At 47.5% G+C, this 25,110-nt stretch overlaps 2 protein-coding genes across 2 annotated transcripts in view; one reads left to right on the forward strand and one right to left on the reverse strand.

Moving 5' to 3' along the window:
- The first annotated feature begins 2,237 nt into the window (after window positions 1–2,237).
- Window positions 2,238–8,313, forward strand: RTP1 (receptor transporter protein 1). The gene is made up of 2 exons (XM_004745224.3): window positions 2,238–2,635; window positions 4,349–8,313. Exons 1-2 carry the CDS (start codon window positions 2,364–2,366, stop codon window positions 4,866–4,868), a joined length of 792 nt encoding a protein of 263 aa, XP_004745281.1. The 5' UTR covers window positions 2,238–2,363; the 3' UTR covers window positions 4,869–8,313.
- A 6,012-nt stretch (window positions 8,314–14,325) lies between these two features.
- MASP1 (MBL associated serine protease 1) overlaps window positions 14,326–25,110 on the reverse strand; it is a 65,163-nt gene continuing 54,378 nt past the window's right edge. The window contains exons 10-15 of the mRNA XM_013052602.2: window positions 23,947–24,084; window positions 22,428–22,541; window positions 21,354–21,539; window positions 19,597–19,664; window positions 17,558–17,657; window positions 14,326–17,147 (exon numbers count right to left, since the gene is read on the reverse strand). Coding sequence (XP_012908056.1) covers window positions 16,957–17,147; window positions 17,558–17,657; window positions 19,597–19,664; window positions 21,354–21,539; window positions 22,428–22,541; window positions 23,947–24,084 — 797 coding nt within the window. The 3' untranslated portion in view covers window positions 14,326–16,956. The remainder of the gene's footprint in view (window positions 17,148–17,557; window positions 17,658–19,596; window positions 19,665–21,353; window positions 21,540–22,427; window positions 22,542–23,946; window positions 24,085–25,110) is intronic.

Raw genomic sequence — 25,110 nt, forward strand, 5'->3', positions numbered from 1 at the left:
AAGTGATTTCAGAGCCCTTGCATTTAATCACTACAGATACTGCTTCCTTATCATCCCATTGTCAAGATGAATAAACTGAGGCTAAAATAAAGTAAAATGAAGGCACCAAGCATTCATGCAGAAGCAGGAGTACTTCGAAGATGGTCTCCGGTTCCAGATGGGAGATTTAGGCTTGCTTTTTTGTCTGTAAACTTCAGGATCAGCAGGCTGCCCGCAAGTCACAGTGTTTGAAAAGCTCACTCGGGTTCTTCTAGCTGCAACAAGCTTCTGCAGGGACAGGGTCAAGAGATGTGGTTTCCTAGAATGCAGGGGGCATCGTCTCTGACACCTAGAGTGCGGGACCATGAGCTTCATCATGGTCCTATACAAATAGGTAGAAAAAGTGAAATTATAAAAGACTGAAAGCAAATCTTAGTACCTCAACATAGAGGATTAGCTAAATGTATTATGTCCAACCAGATTACAGAATATGGGCAGGCTATAAGATAGAATAATATTAATTTCTTAGAAATATATTCATGATATATTATTGTTTAGAAGACAAATCACAGTGGGGAATGTATGTATGTGTATGTATATGTATTATATATGTACATATATGTGTATATATACATATACACACATGTACAGATAACTGGCAGTCAGGGTGTGTATATCATAATATTAACAGTGATTGTTTTGAACATGGTACTAGGAAGAGTAATACTTTTGCTTTATTTTAACTGTATTGTTCAGTTTTTCTAAATATGACTTCTTTTTGAAGATTTTATTTACCTTTTTGAGAGAGAGAGAGAGGTAGCAAGAGAGAGCATGAGTGAGGGGAGGGGCAGAAGGAGAGGGAGAAGCTGGCTCTTCATTGAGCAGGGAGTCTGATGCAGGGCTCCATCCCAGGACCCTGGGATCATGACCTGAGCCCAGGGTGGACACTTGATTCACTGAGCCACCCTGGATCTCCAAACCTGTATGACTTTCATAAAGGAAAAATAATTTATTAAAAAGCAGAACCGGCACCTAGAATAAAGTCTGTTTTCCCCATGGATACTGGCCTCCTCTTCTATAATCATGTTGCAAATAATCGTTTCTGCTTCTGCCAGGCTGATGCAATGGCTCCCTTCTTTGTGCACAGGTGGTGCTCTAGTACAAGGCTGTCAAAGCACAGATCCCATTGCATTCTGGGCTACAGATCCCATTGCATTATTGGGTCCCTACCCCCTTACAACCACTTGACATAGAGGCTGGTACATAGGTATGTTTGAAGTGGATAATTTATTGAATTTATTGTGTGCTCAGTAGCTTGGAATCAGATATGAGCTCTGCTACCCACTCACTCTGGGTTGGGCCATACTCTTGACAGGGTCTGGCAATCCAACCTGACTAATCACTGGGGGGAGGGAAACTGAGGCAGGAGGTAGCTACCTGGGTTTGCAGAGGGATAGGTTTAGCCCAGTTCACAAACATCCCTACCCCAAACTGTCAAGGTGTGTGAGTGAGCAGGAGCCAAATTTCCAGGGGTGGGACATGCCCATGCCCCTTCTGGGGGTGTTGCTCCCTTCTGCTGTGTTGTGAGGATCCCTCCACCTAGGAGCTTGTTCTTCGAAGGGTTCTGGGCCCAAAGTGGACAGTCAAGGACTCCCACCACACCGGCCTGATTACAGGCTCTTTACTTGGAGGAAGGGAAACATGCCCCACTTCCTTTCCCATCCCTCTGGATTTGTCACTGTTCTGCACACTGTTCTGCCAATAAAGACTGTCTACACACACACAAAAAATAAAAAATAAAACAAACAAACAAAAAAACCAACAGGAACGCCTGGGTGGCTCAGTTGATGTATAAACTAGATGAGTCCCAATCTCCTGATCCGTATAGTGACGATAATAGTCATGGGTCAAGAGACTTCCAGTAGGTTTTGTAAATGGCTTGGTGCCAGTCACAAATGGTGGGAGTGCAGAGAGTTTATTATTATTGCTGCATCTATTAACAGGTCCACATCTTCCCATCCCTTATGCCTCTTTGGCTCCCTAAGGCATCATGGTTACCATAGCAACCAGATGCTGATGATGCCTCCAGGGGTAGCAAGGTGAAGCCCAGCCAGCTCCCAGGTCCTCCCTCTGTGCGCCCTTCACAGGCCAGAGTGAGATGGTCTAAAGCTCCCTCAGCCTTTTCTCAAGCCCCCCTACCTGTCTCAGGTCCCTAAGCCACAAACCCTGCCTCCACAGTCTCAGTGAAGGGCCCCAAAACACCGCTTTGGAGACGCCCTCCTCCCCACTGCTCTGTCTCTTGGCGCCCTGCCTGGTTGCTGTGGAAACAGGTTCCACTGCGGACAAAGGAGGGAGCTGGGTCCTGCTTCCTCCTGGTCCTGTCGATGAGGATTTTTAGACCGTGGAGACTGCGCTGCCCTGCCCTGCGCCTGCCTTCTTTCCCTGTGTTCTCGCTCAAGTGGAGCTTGCCCTCCCTCCCCACTGACGAGACCATGTGTAAAAGCGTGACCACAGGTGAATGGAAGAAGGTCTTCTATGAGAAGATGGAGGAGGCCAAGCCAGCCGACAGCTGGGACCTCATCATAGATCCCAACCTCAAGCACAACGTGCTAGCCCCGGGCTGGAAGCAGTACCTGGAATTGCATGCCTCGGGCAGGTGAGCAGCCCAGAAAGTAGACGCCCTGCTGGCAGCCCTGGGGCATCTTCCAAGAACAGACTGATAGGGAGGACTCAGGTACTTAGGATCAGTCTCACTGTTGGCCTGTGTAGACTGGGAAGCAGAGAAAGAGTCTCTACCTGAGAGGTGGGACAGAGTTTGATTCCAGCTCTTCCACTGAACTCCTGTGTAACTTGCCCTCTCTGAATCGTAGTTTCAAAGAGGTGGGATATACTTATTAGCTGTAAACTCTGACATTTTACATCTTTTCAGATTTTAATAATGTAAAATGGTTGAAAACCAAGAGAAAGAGGCTCAAGGTCTCTAGGGATCAAGTTCTGTGCTCTGGTCCTGGGACAGTTTGATTTCAATCTCTTTAATTCAGCCTGACTCAATACAAAATACTGAACACATGATGTGGGCTAGAAACTGGCTCTACTATTAGCTCCACGGCCCTTGAGTGATTCAGTTTCCTTCTTGGACCTCACCTTCCCCGTTTGCAAAAGGAGGGCTTAGTCTGGATCCTTGCCTTGTGGAGCATGGACCTGTAGCTTCAGCATCACCTAGAACTTGTGAAAGATGCAGAATCTCCAGCCCCATTCTAGACCTATTGAATCATTTCAACAAGGTCTCTCAGTGATTTGGGATGTACAATAATATCTGAGATGACTTTCTAGCACTCTTGTCCATGGGTCTGTTATGTAAAGTCTTCCTTTGGGGACAGAAGATGGGGAGGCTCTGTGGTGCAGTGTGGGGGTCAGGAGCAAGGCCTTCCTTCCTTCCCTGGTACTGTGCATTCAAGTCAATTCAACATCTATTGGACACCAGTTTTGTGCTGGGTACTGGCTCTGAATTCTAGCTGTGTGTATGTGGATCATTTTCTAATTCTTTATGCCTGAGAGTGAAACAAAAGGTTAATAAGGTGACTCTGAAGATTCCTCCAGTTCTGACATTTTCCAATCCTAGTTTTATAGTCCAGTCTCTGAGAGAGAAAATAGTCCCCAAAGGATGCAAGTAAAAGAGAAGACAATGAGAATATGAGACTCCTAACCTCTTAGAGGTTACCTGTCTTAGAGGGGGACCAAGAGCTGGACATTTGCTGGCAGGGCCCAGGAGCTTCTTGGAGACCTGGAAGGTTTGTAGCATCTCCAACCTTGGTCGGTGACTTGTGATCACCAGCTGGCCTCAGTCACCTCGCTCTGGGCAGAGACCCTCTCCAATTCTAGGCCTTGGGATGCATTAACCCAGGCACTGATTTGGAGTCTGAGAAGTAGTGATGGTGTCATTTTTCTCCTGATTTGGGTCTATCCTATTCACAGTCAGTATTACAGGTAGAATGTGAGGTAGATTGCGCCTTTCCCAAATGTTGGGATCATCCTGGCTAGGAGACTTCAAGGAGGTCTGAGCAGGAAGGACTCATCCCGAGCACCAGGAACATTTTGTAGGTAAGGAAATATGCCCAGAGCCGAAGCCCCAAGGGCAGGGCCTGAAGGCATTGGATTGGAGGAAGCTGAGGCCTGTGCAGAGCACAGGTGAGGAGGATGCCAGGTGCATATTGACGAGCCCGCTCTGGTCCTAAGGGCACCCTCGAAGGGACAGACTGGGCAGATGCCCCGGGAAAGCTAATGACGCCTGTAAACACACTGCCTTCTGGGGTCTGTTTCCACCATCTCGATTCGGTCTTCTCCTCTTACTTCAACCCCCTCCCCGCAGGTTCCACTGTTCCTGGTGCTGGCACACCTGGCAGTCGCCCCACGTGGTCATCCTCTTCCACATGTACCTGGACCGCGCCCAGCGGGCGGGCTCGGTGCGCATGCGCGTCTTCAAGCAGCTGTGCTATGAGTGCGGAACCGCGCGGCTGGACGAGTCGAGCATGCTGGAGGAGAACATCGAGAGCCTGGTGGACAACCTCATCACCAGCCTGCGCGAGCAGTGCTACGGGGAGCGTGGCGGCCAGTACCGCATCCACGTGGCCAGCCGCCAGGACACCCGGCGGCACCGCGGCGAGTTCTGCGAGGCCTGCCAGGAGGGCATCGTGCATTGGAAGCCCAGCGAGAAGCTGCTGGAGGAGGAGGCGACCACCTACACATTCTCCCGGGCGCCCAGCCCCACCAAGCCCCAGGCCGAGGAGGGTTCTGGCTGCAACTTCTGCTCCATCCCCTGGTGCTTGTTTTGGGCCACAGTCTTGCTGCTGATCATCTACCTGCAGTTCTCCTTCCGCAGCTCTGTCTGATTCCCCCATGGGCTCGGGGGGCCCAAGGCCTGTGGGGGCCAGCCAGCTGGAGGGGGGGGGGGTCAAAGAGCGACCTGGGCTGGGAGTGGGGTTAAATTCTAGGGCTGGTACCGCTGCTGACTGCATGGGGACCCTGGACAAATCGCTCGTCTTTACCATCTATAAAAGTAAGCTTTGGCCTGGATCGTTGGTTTTTCAAAGTGAAACACAGGGCCCCAAAGTTCTGCATAGGTCCCCCAGGGACTTTTGGATTTGGAAGTTAGGCTGATGGAGTAGATTTCCCATCCTGGTCAAACTGCTCATTCTCAGCTCCTACGTTCTCCTCTTGCCTTAATCAGAACAGATCTGTCTTGGAGTTTTGTTTAAGAGTTGTGGATGAGAATAGGTTTAACTGCTTTAAAAGAAAACAAAAAAGCTTGAAAATGACAGGACTTGGTGATCTCAAAAGGCCTTTCTGGAGTGATGAGCTCGTTCTTGCTTTTTTGTTAATACCCTACTCTTCTCCCTTATTAGCTCCCACATCTGGGACTGCGGCATTAAATCAGCCTGGACCTAGTGTAGAAGCCTCATGAACAGCTCTGCCTCCATGCACACAGCAGAGGTTCCTTTTGAAGAAAGACAGGTGGGCACTAGGCTGTCCCTTTGGTGCCGGGTACCCAGGGTACCTTGCTTCTGTTCCCCAGATCCCCCAGCTTCCAGCTTTCCTCCTCTCAGGGTGGATTCTGAGACCTGCCTGGGGCCGAGTCCCATAGAACTAGGCTTCCCACCTAATGCATATCAACTGACAGAGAACTTAGGGGAGGTTTAGAAGGGAGAGTGTTAGATGCAAAGCACAAAATCTCTACAAAGCCAATATACGACTTTCCATTATAATGACAAATCTGCAGAGTTCAGGGACCCAGTCTGCCTGATTCTTAGCAGTTCTGATGGTCACAACGCAGGGGCAGGGGCCTGGCCTCCTGGGCTTCTTGCTGAAACCCTACTTGAGAGGCTTTCCCACATTGGCCATGCATCAGTCCTCTCACCAACCATCTGCTGTCCTCCTAGAACCACAGGGATGGGTGTCGTTATCAAGAGAGAGAGCATTAAAGATGGGAAGTGCTTTGCCCATAGAGAAGTGCATAGATATGTAGGAGAAACTTACATCACTTTAAAATGGCATGTGGTCTGGTTCGGGGTAGGAGGAAAGACTTTTTGATGGTAGGAGTATGGGTTGGGCATGGAGGGAAACGGAAGGCAGGAGGAGGGATACCACCTTGTACTTTCAAGGGTCCTCATTCACCTCACCTCTGTTAATAACTTGACTCCTCCCACTTCTCCTTCTCCTCCTCCCTTTTGACTCCTCCCCTTTTTAGTGGAAAACTACCACCATCTGTAGTGGTGGAGGGGGGAGGGTCACATATACAAAGATGGGATACTTTAATAAAGACGGGATATCTTCAGTCAGGTCTAGCAGTCATTAATGTGTGCCTGAGATTCACCACAGTGTCCCTAAAAAATGTAATGGGCTGTTGGGTCCCCCCCATCTCCACTCCCCATCTCCCCTTTCTGGGGATCTCACATAAGGCTTTATCTAGCTCCAGTTTCAAGGTCGGGGCCAATCATGTCCATGCCCAGGAAGGATGTGGGCAGCCCTTAGTCAGTCATCTGGGGGACTCAGCCTGAGGCCAGTCTTACCTTTGCCCTCATGAAATTCTGATACCTGGCTGGTGATTCATGCAGTGGTCATCCCTTTATCTATCCCTTTATCCACATGTCCTGAACAACACCTTCTGTCTGGCAAGCCCTGATTTGGGTGCTGGGATCCAGTGGGCACTAAGTGGGCAGGCTCTGTCTCTCAGGGATCGCTGCTTATTGCAGGAGTTCTCAGCCCTGGCTGAGATTTGGAAATGCTGGGGAGCTTTTGAAGAAATAACAGTGCCTACCTCTACCTCAGACCAAGAGAATCAGAATTCCTGGGCATGAGGCCTGAGCATTTGAATTAGAATAAGACTTCTGGGTGACCCGCCTGTGCTGCCTGGTCTAATCTTTCCCACTGAGGAACAGGCTTCCTTCTGCACCTACTCTAACTGTATTGAGCCTGGAGGTCATCCTTGATGACCTGCCTTGGATTCTCTAGGGCTAGGACTCTGCTTCCCTCCTACTCCCTACTCCCTGTCCCGGGGACTCGACTCTCCCTCAGAACTCCCAGTTCCTTCTTGTTCCCCTGCTACAGTGGCTTTGTCCTGCTCTGAGAATCTCCATTATTGAGCTCTGTCACCCTTGCCAGATGCTTATCAAATTTTGATATCATTCTTTCCTATGGCTTTACTCCTCCCTGAAATGTGGCTTCAGTGTGTAAGTGACTTATCTTGTGTCCCTTTGCCAGCTAGTGGCAGAGCAAGGAGTCTGACCCTCACCTAGTTCTAGCTCAGACCTCTTTCTTAAAGCATGAAGCCTCTTCCTCTGCTGTAAGAAGGTGTCTACAATCTCCGGAGGCCTCCTCTGTCTCCCGTATTTTTCTTATTCTTGCTGCAGCTGGGGTGGCTGTAGGTTTGCTCACTGGTCTGACCCTCATCCCAGCAAAGACTTCTCTGGGGCAGTTCTTCCTTTGCCCACATTGCCCCATGCCCCAAGATGAAGTTGTTAGATGTGCTGTAGGCATTATAAGGAAACGTCTCGGAGACATTTTAGGACCCCAGCCCTCTCCCACTGGAGCTTTTGAGTGCAAGATATCTTGCTGTGCAAACCAGGAGCAGACCTACAGGCCCTGACTTGTGATTCCAGAAGCTGAAATCCTCTGTGTGGGGTCCGCAGACAGTGCAGCCTTGATCACTGCCCTCAGACTCATCGGGACAGGGCCAGCCCCATGGGAAAATAATTCTTGGGGGTCAGAACAATTTTCTACATAGTGATCCATAGACCAGCAGAGCTACAAGACAGATTCGATCTAGGGCCTTTATGTCACAGGTAAGGAACAGAGGCCTAGAGAGAGTAAGAAACTTGACCAGCATTACATAGCACAGAGTAAAGGAAGATGATGTAATTCAGGGTTAAGAAACCCCTGAGTCTTGGTTCTTATGAGCTCTATGGCCTTAGGCAAATCACTTAAACTCCTTGAGCCCCATTTTCCTTCTCATCAAAATGGGAATAATTCTTGTGACTTACCGGGCTATGGTAAGAAATAAATGACGCACTGTTGGTAACATTGCCTGATAGAGAGCCTATGGCTGTTCTCTTCCTTACTCCCTTTTCCCTTTCAGCTGGGAGCCTCTCCTTTGAGTCCTGAGGGGGCTCTTTCTCTCTGTGCTGCAGCTCTGTTGGTAAATGTTTTAGTAGGACAAAAAAAAAAAGATCGAGGAGGAAGGTAAGGGTTAAGCTCCCAGCCCATGGCTGAGACCTGGTTTGTGTTAATTTAATATGTGTAGAGTCATTTCTTTTCTTCCCCTCAAATTTATTTCAAAGCAGTGACTTAATTTTTCCAGTGGCATGGTAGCTGGCCACTCATCATTCTTCAAAGATAGCTATATCAAAGTCACTCCAGGGCCACCTGGGTGGCTCAGTGGGTTAAGCCTCTGCCTTCGGCTCAGGTCATGATCTCAGGGTCCTGGGATCGAACTTTGCATCGGGCTCTCTGCTCAGGAGGGAGCCTGCTCCGCCCCTGCCCCCCGATCCCCGCCCGCCTGCCTCTCTGCCTACTTGTGATCTCTCTCTCCCTTTGTCAAATAAATAAATAAAATCTTAAAAAAAATAAGTAAAAAATAAAAAAATAAATAAAAATCACCCCAAACAGAAATACCAGTGATTTCTGGGATCCATTTCCACTGGCTGAAATACCCCAGAAGGAATTAAGCTGGATTCCAAGTCCCATTCTGGTTCTCTATAGGACTCCCCACTAAGGAAATTCCTCTGGAATCATTTTTGGCCCTGTGTGGATACTGCCACATGCGTCAGGGAAATGAAATCTCCCTGCTGTGTGACTATCTCCTGACGAAGCTTGTGAGGGTGGGTGGGGGTGGGGGTTGTGCCTGGCGTCTGAGCAATGTGGGTCCCAGCTCTGGGTTAGATGTTATCCGGGCATCTTGGCAGCTGACCTCGGGTGACTTCTCTTTCTCCTCTCCGGGGTCTCTGTTTCCTCATTTGTACAGCAAAGAGTGACAACTGGGATTGGGTCTGGGTGTATTTTGAAGGTAGCGGAGAGGATTTGCTGATGTCTTAGACATGGGGTCTGAGAGAAAGAGGAGCCAAAGAGGGCCGAAGGTTTTTGGCCAGGGCAACCGGGAGAACAGAGCTACCACTTGTGGAGATGAGGAAGGCTGCGTGAGGAATAGATCTGGGGGCGATGTCACGAGCTGGGTTTTGGACGTGTGAAGGTCGAGATGCATCATAGACATTCTGTTAGACGACTTAATGCGAGGCATTAAACGTGAGAAATGTAAGGTGGCAGGGGAGTGTTCATGACTGCAGTTCAGAGGAAAGGCCCAAGCTAGAGATAAAATTGGAACGATCAGCATTTAGGTGTTATTAGATGACATGAGATTAGCTGAGGGGACTCAGGGAGGGAGGGTAGATTGAAAAGAGGCCACAGACTGAGCCTGGGGTTCTCCATGTAGACAGGTGGAAAAGAAGGAGCATCCCCCCCAGGGGCTGTGGAAGCTGAGGCACAGAGAACATGACGTGTTTGTGTTTCCAGAGCCGTGCAGCAGCAGAGCTTGGCCTGAAAGCTGGGTCTCCGGGGTCAGGGTTCAGAGCTCTTTCCGTGGCCCAAAGCACCTTCCCTGTCATGGTGCCGGCTTACTCCCTGGCTGGAGTCCTGCCCCTTCCTCGTCCAGGAAATGTCACTTCATCAAGTCTGAGCAGGACGTGGATTTTTGTTTCTGTTTTTCTCAGTGTGTTTGAAGTATTTCATAATTTTAAAATGAGCTAAAACTAAAAGGCTTTGTGGGAGGCCTAGACTGCCAGTATGGATTTGGGCATTGGACACACAGACTCAGACCAAAGGGAGATGTTGTCGGAGTTGTTTAAATGAAGAATTCTGTTGTCTGGGATCTCGTTGGCAGGCCTGGGCCATGAGTGAGCATTTCAATAGGCATGCATGAAATAAGCCAAGATAGTGTCAGGAAATGGGCAAAATGGAATAATGTCACAGGATAAACAGCTCTAGGGGAGATGAAGATCTTCTCTTTCAAAATAGGTCAGCATCTTGGGCCTGGACCACATCTACTCTGTGCCTCCCAGATTCCCAGGGCTTGGTCTGTCTGCTTCTGGCCTATGGTAAGGATTGGGGTCTTAACCTGTAAATTTGCAGAGACCTCCCCTGGGACTGACTGATGTTGGTGGGGTTATGTTTCCCCACCCACGCCGATCTGTTCATTCACCATGCTTCCCCCAGGTACCATCTGGGCTTGACACACCTTCCCTTGTCATAAAACTGTCTTGTCCTAGTAGCCCATTCCTCAGAGGGGACTCCTTTGGAGTCTTTGTGATCTGCTTAGGTGTCGAAAGGGTCTGGGCTCTTTTTCCTGTCATCAGAAGCTCATTGCTGGGAATTGAGCCTGGGTTTCTGCATCCAAATTATTTTTCTTAACTTTGTCAAAAAAAAAAAAAAAAAAAAAAGCCAACATATACCAGATGCTGGAGACGGTTGCAGAAGCCCTTTGCAATCATGTTTGTGTCCTTCCCTCAAATTTAGGGAATGCCGGGGTTTCCTTTCTGGAGATAAGCACGGATGCCTGCAGCTCACAGAAAGATCAGGGGCCTGGAAAACCATTACCACCCTTGGGTTTGGGACTGTGCCCTGTTTCCTCTCTGCTTCTCTGCTAATTCACCTCAAAGTGCTAACAGAAGCTAGAAGTCTCTTAACAGCGTCTCCTTGAGGCTCAGCCCTAGTTTCCCAGGCACGGAAAAACAGATTCCTGCCCTCCCCACAGGCCTGCCCTCATTCAGGGCCAGCGGGTCTCTTGCCTGATATCTGGAAGGCATGTTGACTCCCTTACCTTCACTGTGTTTTCCCGCAGTTTCTTTTCTGTGTTCAGGGGTCATTTGAAAGGTCAAGTGATCACATCTCTCCTTGGTTCAAAAAACTCAAATGTCTTCCCATTCCTGAAACCAAGTGAGCATCCAAGGCCTGCACTTCAGATCTTCCTGATGTTCTCTTTTCTCCCAATTTATCTGGCTCTCCAGGGACACAAGTCACTCAGTTTCCCCCAAACACCCACTGCTCTTTCATACACTTGCTTGTGCATATGCTGTTTCCCCATGCCTAGAATGCTTTCCGCTTCTTCAGTTTACGATTGCAAAGTAAAAAAGATTATCCAAGAAAACACTCTTGCAGAGATGTTATTTATAGTGATGCATTTGTGGCCAAGAGTCACAGAAAGTTCTGGATTATGTGCTAGAGGAGCAGGGTGCCTACTTCACCTCTGCTTCCCACCAGCTGTGTGGCCTAAGTCAAAGATCCAAGCTGGGAAAATAGAGGCTCCCAAAATTCTGCAGAGGTCTCATATGGGCAGGATCGCCTAGAAGTGTGATTCTCAAACTGGATGCACATTAGAGTTACCTGGGTAGCTACTAATCCCACCTGTCAATGCTCAGGACTTACTTCATACTGGTTCCACCTGAATCTCTGGGGGAGGGGGACCCAGACTCTGGTATTTCTGGTGCCTCCTGCATGCAACCTCCTTTGTGAACCACTGGTGTCAAACCAGTGGAGTAAGAGCTGGGACCCCAGAGTCCATGAGAACTGGTTTCAAATCAGTGTCCCCATCTCGTGACAGAGAACATGGGTCACATTTTTAAAATATAAACTTTTAATTTTCAAATACTTTTATATTCACAGAAAATTTGTAGAGATGGTACAGAAAGTTCTCATAAAGCTTTTCCCAGTTTCCCCTACTATTAACATCTTACGTTAGTGTGGTTTAGTTGTCATAATTAATAAACCAGTGTCAAAGCATTCTTCTTCTTCTTCTTCTTAAGATTTTATTTATTTATTTGACAGAGAGAGAGGAAGAACACACACAGGGGGAAGGGCAGAAGGAGAACCAGGCTCCCCTCTAAGCAAGGAGCCCTATGTGGGGCTCAATCCCCAGACCCCGAGATCATGACCTGTGCCAAAGGCAGACAGACACTCAACTAACTGAGCCACCCAGGCGTCCTGTCAATACATTCTTCTTAACAGAAGTCCATCTTTATTTAGATTGCTTTCATTTTCACCTAAGATCCCTTCTCTGTTCTAGAATGCCATCTAGGATCCCATGTCCCATTTAGTTGTCAAGTCTCTTTAGGCTCCATTTTAGTTCCCTAGAGCTGCCATGACAAAGCATCCCAAGCTGGATGGCTCAGAACAACAGAAATCTAGTCTTTCATGGTTCTGGAAGCTCGAGGTCTGAACTCAAAGCACTGGCAGGGCCGTGCTCCCTCTGAAACGTGGCAGGGGCGGAGGGCTGAGTGGGCGGGGTGGGTGGGTGGGGGGATCTTTCCTGGACTATTCCCAGTATGTGAGGTTGCTGGCAACTTGGCCTTCCTTGGGTTAGTTGTAGGGCCTCTACCTGCCTCTGTCCTCACAAGGTGTTCTCCTTCCTGAGTCTGTGTCTGTTTCTCATGTGCTCTTCTAGAAGGTCACCCATCATATTGGGTGAACGGCCCACCATAATCCAGTATGACCTTGTTTTAACTAGTTATATCTGCAAGGACCCTATTTCCAAATAAGGTCACATTTGGAGGTCCTGAGGATGGGAACTTAACATCTTTCTCAAGGATACAATTCAGCCCATTATAGGCTTCTCTTGTGGGACAGCTTCTCCTACTTTTTTTTTTTAGCTTTGGTGACCTTAACAATTCTGAGGAGTATTGGTCAAGTATTTTGTAGACTATTCCTCACAGGGGATTTTTCTGATGTGTTTATCCTGATTAGGCCAAGGTTACAAAATGAAGGGAGGAAGAACGCAGAGTTAGTGCTATCTTCAGTATGGCATATGAAGGTCACATACTACCAATATGACTTATCACTGTTGATACCAACTGTGATCACCTGGCTGGGGTAGTGTTTTGGTTAGGTTTCTCCACTCTAAAGTTATTCTGTCACCCACCCCCCAATTTCCATACCATTTACTTTACTTTCCATTTACCATTCGAAGCTCACCTTTAAGGGAGGGAGAGTCATGCTCCATCTCCTTTAAAGCAAATTATTTACGTAAATCACTTAGCATTCTCCATGGGATATGTATCTATTCTTCCCCATTTACTTATTTATTCAATAACTTACTCATATCGGTATATACTCAAGAATATTCATTTTATACTTTGGGTTAATAATCCAATACTATTTTCTTTTGTTGTGCTCAAATTGTTGTGCTCAAATTGGCTTTGGCTGTCAGAGCTCTTTCAGTTGGCTCCTTGTGTCCCTTTGGCATACCCCATCATGGTGTGTGACTACCTTACTTTCTGGAACAAGACATTCCAGGATCATCTTGTATATTTTCCACCCTACTCCTAGAATCAGTCATTTCTTTAATGTTCCTTTTATTGGAGAACAGTGTTAGAAACCAAAATATGAACACAAGTTGTGCTTGTTGCTACTGGGATGTTGCTGTTTATTGGTTAGGCCACATTTTTAACCTCACTGTGTTTCAATTTTCTCACCCTTAAATGGCAAGAATAATAGTACTCTGTAAGGAGAGATTAGAGAATTATATCAGAGTTTAGTGTGGTCTCAGACAGTAAATGTTCAGAAATGTTAATGATTATTTCTCATAATTTTTTATATTTGAGCTACATTTAGTTTCCAAAGTTCTTTCTTGTCTGCTAATTCATCTGTTTCTACAAATCTCAGACAGAGGTAGGGCAAAGATTTTCCTGCCAGCTAATAGACGGAGAAATTAAGTGAACGACAGGGTCAACCTACTCTGCACTAGAACCTAAGTCTCTTGATTTCAAGGCCTGTTCTAGACCCAGATTGGCTATCATCTCTGTCACATGATTGGTATAGATTTCCCTTCCCTGATCTTACCTACCTTTGCTTGAAGGGCCACTTGTTGATGGTGATTCTTTGATTCCTGCCATCAGGGGACAAGATCAACTCATAGTAAAAGCAAAGTACATACTACACTCCAGAACAGGACACCATAGACATAGTGCCATATTTTCTGAACCAAACAATTAAACATATGATCAAAAACAAAACAAAACAAAACAAAACAAAACCATTTTGTTTTGTTTTGTTTTGTTTTCTCTTCTGGGTGTGGAGGAGGAATGGAATTTGGATGCTGAAAGATTAGCATCCTGGTATATATGGTAATTGATAGGAACAACAGGACAAGGTATTTAATCAGAACTGACCCCCCAAACCTGACATGCTATAGTATTGACAGTACAATCTTCCCCTCATCTCTCTTCAAGATACAGTGATACTAATCAGATGCAGAGAATTGTTGATAAGTGAAAACACAATTTACCAGAATCATCAGTGCATGAAAAATATAGAAGCCAAACGGAATGCTTTGGCTCAATGCAGATGTTTATTGGAACACATGTGTAGTTACTCATAAGAACAAGAGCTTCCGTTGCTAATGAAATTGGCATGATCATTAGTGCTACCAAGCATTCATGGGAGGAATCACAGCTTGATACAAAAGCTATTTTAGGGAGGTGGATTTTTGCTGTCTAAGAGGCAGCATATTTTGAAGTTGGAATGGCTGCATTTGGAGGTAAGGAGTTTCCTATCTCTAAAGAAGATGGTCCTAATAGACATTTCAAGCCTCTGCTTCTATCGCTCTGTGAGAAGTTTGGGTTTCTTGAACCTTCACAGCAGTGCAGGGGCTGATGTAGCTAATAAATGCTTCCTGATCAAAGGTGAGCTAAAGCTCCACAGCCCATTTAGACATATCCTCAGAATAAGGGTAAAATTGTAGTTGGGGGAAATAACAAAAGGACCTGGGTCCAAACAGAAGTCTGGATTTGTATATAAATCTTCAGGCTATTCAAGCCCCACAGTTGTCTGACCTTTAGGAGAAAGGCTATTTCAGACGTTGATTCTGACCCCAGAATCAGAACAATGGCTCAGTAAATGTCATTTTTGTGAGAGAAGCTGGCGTAATCTCAGGAAAGCCCGAGTGGATGTTTACTTGTGTGCTCCTTCCACCTGGAAGGCCTCCCTCTCTCTTGCCTGTGGAAATGGTCTCAAGGGTCAGAGCTAACATCATCTCCTCTCGGATGCCTTCCTGAAGTCCCCTGTCCCAATGCCTCCATACCAGAGTGGCCATACTGCTCCCAAGGGTAGCATTTAGCAGGGCTCATTCTTTTCATGGTAGTCACCTGCGCACGTGTCAGACTTTCCTGTAGGAGCTCCTACATTTTGGTGTTCTCCATAGCAGTCAGCACAGCCTAGCCCATGGGGCCACCCAGGCAGTGCTGTGAAATGGGACAGTATGGGGCTTTGGAATGTCTTAAAAACAACTTTAAAACTTCGCATTGCAATTCTTTGGTGTCTGAGACAGAGCTCCATCTTGTCTGACATGTATCTGATGAAGTTGGGTACCCATTGTCATCTTCCCTCTACAGTGAAGACAGCAGGGCACCAAGAGGTAGAATGACTTGCTCATGGAACCAGAAGCAGCCTGTGAATTGCTGTCCCTGAGCATTCAGCCTAGGGCTTAGTGTCCATGAGTTCTCACCCTTCATTATCTTCTTCCAGCAAGAGATCCTGAATGACTCCACCAACTGCAATGCTGCTAAGAATTGAAATCGCCCATGAAGATCAATTTTGATAGAACAGAAGACAGGAACTTGGAGCTTTTGATTCCTTGAAGGGCTTAAATCTCAGAGCTCTGGAAGGGATGAGGTCTCTGGAAGCTTCCTGAGAGAGGAGGTTGCTCTTGGAGGGGAGAGGCATTCTGCTTGGTAAACACTTATAACCTTGCAAGGCCAGGGCATGCATGGTGAGGGACAAAGGTGAGGAACCAGTGGAATGGCTTCTTGGAGTCTGTTGTGGACATAAGGAGGAAGAGTGCAGGGGCCTGAGTCTAGCGCAGCAGGGCTGACCTTGTGCAGCTCAGGTTCCCAGGAAGGGAACGAACAGATGTTGTGCCTAGGAATAAGGAGGTTCCCTTGACTAGCACTTTGCTGGGCTATGTTCTTGGGAACGGGCACATGACAGATGGGGTGGGGGTGGGGAGGGCATTGTAGCAGTTGCAGTATTGGGTCTGCATCAAAACCCTATCGAACCATAAGTTAATTTTTGCCTTTCGTTATTTCAGCTTTAAGTCATCTTATCAAGGAAAAATGTCTTCATTAGATCCTAGGCTGTCAAAGCTGGGAAGGTCCTTTCGGACAAAGAGAAGGGGCTTCCATAGAGTCACACAAGAGCTGGGGGCAGAGCTAGTTCTAGAACCTGGCATCTGATTTCCCAGTCCACTGCTCTTGGTTGCTCCCTCATCCCCATCCTGCTTCTCTCAGGCACTCTTATGGCTTGGTGTCCAGCTCACATTAATAAATGCATGGCTATTGGACATGCTCTAGGACTAAGAATCTTGTCTCTTTTGCCTTTTTATGGCGGTCAGGGATTGGGACTGAGAAAAGTGCATAGTAGCAAAGAGATATTTGCGGGCAGATGAAGGAGATGGTCAAGGTTGAGGGGAAAGGTGCATACTGATCAGCCCTAAAGAGCCAGTGGGATTTGTAAGAGAGCTTCAACTGCCTGGTAAGCACAATGACCTCTTGCTAAGTCATGTTTACTGAGCACTTAGGTTATGTCTGCACTGTGCTAAGTGCTATGTAATTATTAATTAATTTTATCCTCATCAGACACTTATGAGGTAGGTAAGGTATGCCATTTCCATAATATTGAAGAAAAAAACGGATTGAGAGGTAAAATCACCTGCCCAGTGATGCAAAGCTGGTGAGCGATAGTGTTTGGATTCAGCCTTGTGTTCTGATCACTCAGCTACTCAGCCTTTAGAAAGTGTGGAAAGCAGGCTGAGATGCCCCCTTTAGGAGCCCCTAAAGGGTGGGCTGAAGGAAGGGGTGAGGGGGAGGGGCATCCTGTACCAGAGAATTATCCTGTGCTGCTGACTGACCACAAACAGGTGGTGTCAGGGGTGAGGAACGGAATTCAATTCATCATCCTGGTGACCCTCTGGATCCAGTCCTTATTGTGGTAGATGTAGGAATATACTCCGTAGCGGTCCTTCTTTCCACAGTCGTCGCCCCAGGACACAGTTCCCACCAGATACCACTCTCCTCTCTCCTTATCCAGAGTCACCATGGGGCCTCCAGAGTCACCTGCACAGGCGTCCTTTCCCCCTAGATGAAAAGGAGATGCAGGTTAAAGGGCTCCTCTACCTAGCCCCAAATCCAAAGGAGCCTCCTTTTCCCTACATCTGACTTGTAGTTCAGAAAATTGGACGCGAGGGGGCGCAATAGACCATGTGACCCAAACCTGGGCTGAGCGTGGTTCTGTCCTGCCCCTTCAGAGCTCAGAGATTTCAGAAAGTGAGGGCTGGTTTGGGACTCTTCTTTCATAGGGGAAAACTTGGGCTTGGAGAAGAGAATGGCGGGGATTTTTTGGCGCTCCTTTCTCTGACACAGTGGAATCCCCCAGTGGATTTCTTCCTCTTTTGACCATTCTCCTTCCTGTCCTCTGACTCCTCCATACAGTCACCCCTCTTCAGGATGGCTGGTGGTGCCCTGTTGTAAGCCGTCTCTTGACTTACCTTCCTTCTCCCCAGCACAGATCATGTCCCTGGTCACTTTCTTCTTCAGAGGGGCATAGGCCTCCTGGCATGTACGGTGGTCCACGATCGGAATTTCGATCTGGAACAGAAGGCCATGGTTGGTCCCCACCCCTTGGCTGAGGAGACCTTCCTGCTCTGACACACCTAGAGCTGGTTCCTCTCTGTCCCCTTCCAGAATGAGCCTGGGTCTACCTTGGACCTGGTCCCAGAAACTACCCTCTGGTGCAAGTAAAGGAACACTAAAGAGTCAGGAGATCCATGTTCTGCTACTGTCTCAGTCATGAACTTGCTGTGTGAGCTTGAGCAGGTCTTTTGCCCTCTCTGGGACTCAGTTTTCTCATTTGTAGAATGGAAATAATATTTGCCTAGCACATTCATCATTCCGAATATGAAAATGTATACAAAACCTATGGTCAATCTACTTTCCCTCCACCCCTATAATTATTGGATGTGGAACCTGAGACACATAGTGCAATCCTGGCCTTTGAGACCTCTGAGACGGCTTCCTTATCTGAAGAATGGAAGTCACCATATTTGACATACTCATCACATGGAATGGTACAGAGGAGATGAATGAACAGATGCTTTGTAAACTACAAGCACTGTATAAATGTTCAGTACCATGGGGGTTACCGCCGCTCACCTTACAGCAGGTATTTACGTACTTTCTCCCCCACTACAGTATGATATATATATATATATATATATATATATATATATATATTTACCTGAAGCAATAAACTGATACATAAAAGTGAAATACTGTGATTAGTATTGCCCTTGGGGCTTTGGGATAGATGTTGGAGCAGAAGTCTGTGACAACATGAGGAAACACATGAGTCTCATTTACCCAAACTGAGAACAGCGTGGTTCACATGCTCCAAGATTATAGCTCCTGTTGACCCTCGCCATTTAGGCCTCTCCTGGACCACAGCCTTCCCAGAGAGGTGGAGAGAGAATGTCAGGGCAGGGTGATCATGAGCCCATATCCTCAGTGAACCACCAAGTGCCTGACTCACCTCTACTCACCGTTCAAGCATTGTTCAAGAGTTACTTCCTTTGGGAAGCCCTTATGGACCCCAAAGGCGAGGTTGGATTTCCCGTTATACATGCTGGAGCTTCCTGCACTCCTTCCTCATCACATTTATCATGTTGATGACTACTTTTTGCCCCTCTCACTTGACTATCAGCACGAGGAAGCTGGGGGCCGGATGTGTTCTCTCCCACTCCTCCGCCCCCTCAGCATTCCTAGTAGCTAGCACAATGTCTGGTACATGGGAGGCACCAAGTAAATGCCTGGGAATTAATGAAAGAAGGGATGAATGGTTGTTGCAAATCCGAAAATTTAAACTATGTTACAATATCCTATGTTGAAGGATGCAGAAATTAGCTGTGGCAGTTATAAAACCCAGTCATGTCAGAATCAGGCAGGTCTTGGGGGGACATCTAGCATGGCCCCTAACTTTGCAGCTTGAGATACTATGCAATTGTCTAGAGAGGCAAATGACTTGTTTTGGATCACCCAGCAAGTTGGTAGGAGCCAGTACTTGGAGTCAGAACTCTCTTTTCCAGGACACTATTCTTTTATGAAATGATATAAATGTGAACTTTTAAATGCAGCCATCAAGTTCATTATTCAAGGATTGTAGCTCTCAAGAGGCCAATCTTTAGCTCATTCTTGGTTACTCCGGAATGTGAATCCTTATGGTACACCGAGAGATCATCTTTTGGGGTGTCTAAGCCGGCTGTTTTCTGGAAGAATTTCCATTACCCGAGCTTTTAATATGCTACAGAAACATTGAACAATATTTAGAGATTAGAGCCCTATGTAGAACAAACAGACCAAGGTCATCAGGATTCAAAGTCCTGGTGAAATTTGGACGTGAGTCTGGACCCCTGGTGTCTCTCTCTCACCCACCCCTTGCCCAAGACTCTGAATCCCTGAGGGGCAACAAGGAGCAGGAGGGTCCAATGAGGGGAGAGACATCACTCTCTATAGGACATAAATTGAACTTCACCTCCATCAGGGTCTCTGGGAATCTTTGCAAGAACTGCTTTCCCCAGCCACTGACGATGACCATGTCCCCTGGAGGAAAGAAGACATGGTGAGAGAGGAGTGGCTGTCTGTGGGGTTTTCAGACAGCTGCCTCTTCCAGCCCCATCATTCTCTGCCTGTGAAGGAAGGGCTGAATTTGTCCCATCAGAGAAAGGGAATATGGTGGGGACGAGGACTGCTGGGCCGGAGCTTACCTGAAACAAAGGTTTGGACTTTGATTTCTAGGAGTCATTAGCTGGTTGATTGGTTGTTCATTCCTTCCCATTCCCAGCCAGCACAGAACCTAGGCTCCACAGAGGCGGTCATCTCAGCTACCTGTTCACAGCTGTATCCCCGTGCCTACTGTAGCACTAGCATGTAGTAGGTGCTCAATCAATGCTTGTGAGCAATGTAAGAGTTCAGCCTAGTCCACATTGTGCTCACTGCCTTTGGCAAGCCCCCACCCTCCCCTCCCCTGCTGAGCCCCAGCTTCCGCATCCATAAAACATAAAAAAAGGAAGAGGCTGGTCTTGGGATTCTCCGAAACCTCTCCCAACTCTGATGTCCTAGAAGTCTGTGAAGTTGACAGATGTTGGGACAGGTGGAAAAGCGTTGAGCACTGACAGAACAATCATTTCTTCATTTGAAAAGGAGTAGAGCATGGGGGAGTTATGTGGGACAACCTGGCTTCCAGCCCCAGCTATGCTTTTTCCAAACTGTGTCTTGGGTGAGTCACTTCACAGTGCTAGGACTCAGTCTTCTCATCTGGAAAACGGCACTACACCCCCTACCCCCACAAGGTTTTTATAAGTAGTAATGAAAGTAGAGCCACTGGTACATGGTAGGCACATGGCGTTGGATAAATCAGACTCATACCTGTGCCTTTCTTGTTGGCTCAGTTCTATTCAGCCGGTATTTGTTGCTTGGCTATGACACAGCAGCACTGAATTTAGAACAAGTTGAAGAGGAAGCCGATATGTTTGAGTGTATTATTTCACTTCAGTATCACAGCCACCCTATGGGGTGTTATCCTCAGCACAGGGGTAAGGGGCTTGAGGTTCGGACCCTTTCTCGAGGTTACCCGATTGGGAACTGCCAGGACAGTGTTTTGAACCTGTAGAGGTGATTAAGCTATCGTCCTTCAGCTCCAGACTTACTCTTTACTCTGCTTGGTGGATGCTGCAGGTGAGACTCTGAAGTGACAATTCTGCTTTGTCAAAGAGGGAGGTGACTCCCAAAATAGGGGGAGCTTCCTGGAAGACTTGTGGTTCCTGTTGGCACTGCCCTAGCCCCAGGACCTGGTCCTGCTATTCCCCCAGTACATCAGCACCGGGCCCTGCCACGGGCTTCTGAGTCCCTTTTCCAAGCTTCTAGATTCTGGGACTCCATCCTCCCCACTTTGTTCTGCAGCCTGAGGAGGGGTGGTTTTTTTCCTGCGGGTACTGCCTGCATTACGATAGCATTCCCCTTACCGCCCTAGTCCTCCAATGCCCTGGATTAAATTCTCCCTCTTGCAATGACTTGTCTGGTTTCGGTTTTCTCTTCTGGATCCTGACGATCCAGTCCTTTGAAAACTGATCAAGTCTGCCTGTGTGCTGCATGCTGCCTTGGATCTACTTCTGACTCAGCTGTTCAAGGGGAGGCTGCCGAAGGATCCCGCAGAGCCTCACCATGCTGGGGACCTGCCTGCGGAGGCAACTGCTGCTCTGCAGGGGTGGGGTCAGGGGTGGGGCAGAGTACCTTCCTCGGGGGGGCCCTCTGGCAGACAGATGGGCATCACAAAGTCGTTCAGCACTGGGCTCTCCAGCAGCTCCACTAAAGCCACGTCATTCTCGAATGTGCTGGGGTTGTACAGGGGATGGAGGAAGAGGCGTTTGACCCTGAGATGCTGCTCCTTCTCATCCGACTGATGCCTCCAGTGCTTGCCTGAGCAAGAGAAGGCACACGACGCGTGTTCTCAGTCCCCTCTTGTACCATCTGGACTGTTCTCAGCCTTAACCCTTTTGCTGCCCCTTGCTCCCAGGTGTCCCACCCTACGTGCCCTTCCCCAAGTATTCACACGGGCTCCCACTTCTGTCTTTCTTCTTGAGCTGATCCCATTGCCTGAGAACACTTATTCTGATGCTTACTGCCAATGTTCAAACCGTATCCTCAACCTCAGTGCCAGGGTCATGCATTCCCTCCTCCGGGAAGCCTCCCCAATTCTCCAGTTAGGTTCGTCAGTTACAAGTCTTTTTCTTGTGAATTCCCATGGCGACTTCTCTCTTCCTCTCCTATAGGACTTACTGCTTCCTATCTTATACTAGAGTTCTCTGTGCTCATATTTTATTCCTTTATTAGGTTGTAAGTTCCTTGAGGGTAGGGACTAGGTCTTAATTATATTATGTTCTTACATCCTGGAATAGTGTCTGTAGTCAAATACGTGCTGAACCAAACTGAATCAGTTAAGAAAGAGAAGTTGAGCTTGGATTGTTTGGGTTATGACTTCCTAGAAACCATGGATTTCTAGAGGCCTAAAGCGTCTTTAGAATGATCTAGACTGGCCTCTTTACTTCACTATTATAAAAATGGAGGCCTTGACTTCAGTGACTTGCTTGTGGTCTTGCCACTGGAAAATCCTAGTCTTGGGCTTGGACTCGGGTCCCTGGACTCCAATTCTAGCTCATTCTTCACTCCAGGTGTCCTGTCCTGATAAGTAAGTGAGTGGACACACCTTATGCCCAGAACCACTGTTGACTTCAATGGTTTGAACATTGGCAGTAAGCATCAGAATGAGTGTTCTAAGGGACAGGAGTCAGACTGTCCCTCACTCACCCATGATGATTTTGAAGTCAGAAGGTCTGAGCAGGTCTGAATCTTGTAGGACTAGGTAATCTGGATCGAGAGACTGGTGGAGGCAATGAGCTGCAGTCACGACCCAGCTGGTGCCTGAGAACAGAATTGTATATGCATATATTTCGCACCGCCCCATCCGGCCCCACCCCCACCATTGCTTCAGACCACTTCAGAACTCTTTTCCATTGGGTTTCAGAGCTGCAAGTCAGACACTCGTATAACCCTAATCTGAAGATGGGGAGTTAAATCTGTGATTTCATCTGCCTATTCTAATCAAGAGGCCAAGACTGAACATCTTAAACTGGGTTTTAGGGCTGCCTTAAACCCATGGGCTTGGTGAGCACCAGATACCCCAAGGTGAGTCCACAGAAGACCCTGGGCTTACTGGCCAAACTCAGGCCTTGTGGCCCCTGGATCAACAGTACCAGCCTCATCTGGGAACTTCTTAGAGATGCAGACTCTCAGGTGGACCTCAGATCTATTGAAATAGAATCTGCATTCAGTAGTAAAATCTGGGGATTTTAATAAGACCCACAGGTAATTCCTATTCACATTAAAGTTGGAAAAGCACTGATCTATCGTGGAGCTGTCCTCACCTGACTCCACTGTTGGGGAGGTGAGTGACAGGTGAGCCTGAGTCTGGGGGCTGTCTAGGCAGATGTGGATCCATCTGGGCCTTCTTCCTCTGTGGTGAGATCAGACCAGGAACTGGCTGGGGACTCTAGGTTGCTATCAGGTTTTCCTATGATGTCAGAATTGGAATGGACCTTTTATCATCAGGACCAAACTATGGCAGGAAGAGCCATCAGCCATCTCTTTCCTACCCTCATTCCCACTCCCACCCATATTCGCTTTATAGCAGAATCCTGACAATCCTATTTCCTAATGCTTTTGAATCTGTCTTATTGCCATTTCTTGTCTCCTGTTCTTACTCTGAGGCTAATGACTTCTCTCCCCATGATTGCCACAGCCACCTCACTGAAATCCTGGCTTTAGGATTTACTCTCCTATCAATTCGTATTGCCCCTGGAGAGAACATCCTTATAAATCTGCAGCAGCCTTCAGGATAGATCTAAATTCCTAAGTATGGCCTTCAGGGCCTGTGTAAATCTCCCTTCCCTGGCTTCTCCAGGGTGAATTTCCTGGTTCTCCCTAGTCTGAGAGCCATGGCACAACTTGCCTTTGAGCTTCATCTGAGTGTATTGTAATCAGTGTTTGAGGGTCTGACTCCTTGACTTAGTCCTTCCCAGTGCCTGAGACTTACCAGGACTTCATAGGTGTTTGTTGACTGAAGAAGCAAGCTAGAATAGGAATATGTATCTCCTAGCTCCACTTAAGGGCTCTTTCCATGACACTGTCCTTCTGGGTCTTACTACTAGTGTGGATTAGTGATTCCTAATCCAGAAATATTGGTCAGTCTCCAGGAAGAGGGTTGGGTTCTTCCACTTTCACCCTGCCCCCTAATCCTGGATCTCCCACACTTCCCACATCTCCTTACCTAGAAGGGAGCCACCACAGAAGTGTTGATTATTTGGGAATGACAGCATGGCAATCCAGGGGGTGGAGCCTTTCTGGGCTGGGCGTCCATTGAAGATCCTGGCTATCAGGTTCCGGGAGAACTTGGGGACCCCACACACTGCAGCCAAAGGAAGGAGGGACAGATCACACTCTGGGCTTCATCTTACTCTTTGCCAGAGCTACCAGCTCAACACCCTCTGTTTTTATGTATTTGAGCAAGGAGCCTGATGTGGGACTCAATCCCAGGACCCTGGGGACATGAACTGAGCTCAAGGCAGACACTTAACTACAGACGCTTAACCGACTGAGCCACCTAGGCATCCCTCATCATCCTCTCTTAGGAGCATATGTTATTTTTGTTTTTCTAGAATTCATTGCAGTTTTAAGTAACAATGCCCCAGTTTTCCTCTGGGGTCCGTTCTCCTTCCATTCTTAGTCCATATGTCCTGAGTTGAAATGATCTTACCTCTGACTCTAGAGGTAGGAAGGTGACTGACCTGATGAGTTAAATCATCTCATGCTTTAGGGACGATTGCTCAGAGATGGGACTGTAACTCCAGCCAGCCCAATGAAAGTCTGCCTTGGGAATTTTGCTAACCATATTAAAAAGGAGAAGGCCCTTCCTGTTGAGGTTGTTAGGCTGCTGTCTATAAGCGAAGATTTGCCTATGATCACTTCATTGAGAGTCTTCTGAGAATGATGCTACTAATGGAAAAAAGCGGGTCTAGAAGATGAAGAGTAAAGCAAGAGGGAGCTTGTATCCTGATACTTGCGTTCCTTGATCTAACCATAACTGAAGCCTTGTGATATGGACATTTTAGCTTTGTGAGCCTATAATTCTCTCTGTCTCTCTCCCTCCCTCCCACTTCCTTCCTGTAAGCTGTTTGCATTGGATTTCTTTCTCATGAATGAAAGGGTCCTGACTAATAAAGAATTTTCATGCTCTACCCACAGGGATCTCTTCCCAAAGAAACCCTTCCTCAGGGCCTTGGGGGTTGAAGACCCATTTAAGAGTCTTCCTGTTTCATATTTTTTCCACTGACTTGGATTTACAGACATAGACACACAACATCTTATGGCTAAACAGCCCTTCGAGACCATCTAGTCCATTCCTCTCATTGCAGAGCTAAGAAAACTGAGGCTC

The sequence above is a fragment of the Mustela putorius genome, unplaced genomic scaffold, assembly GCF_011764305.1.
Source record: "Mustela putorius furo isolate JIRA1106 unplaced genomic scaffold, ASM1176430v1.1 tig00003834_pilon_pilon_pilon, whole genome shotgun sequence".
NCBI classification, from domain to species: Eukaryota; Metazoa; Chordata; class Mammalia; order Carnivora; family Mustelidae; genus Mustela; species Mustela putorius.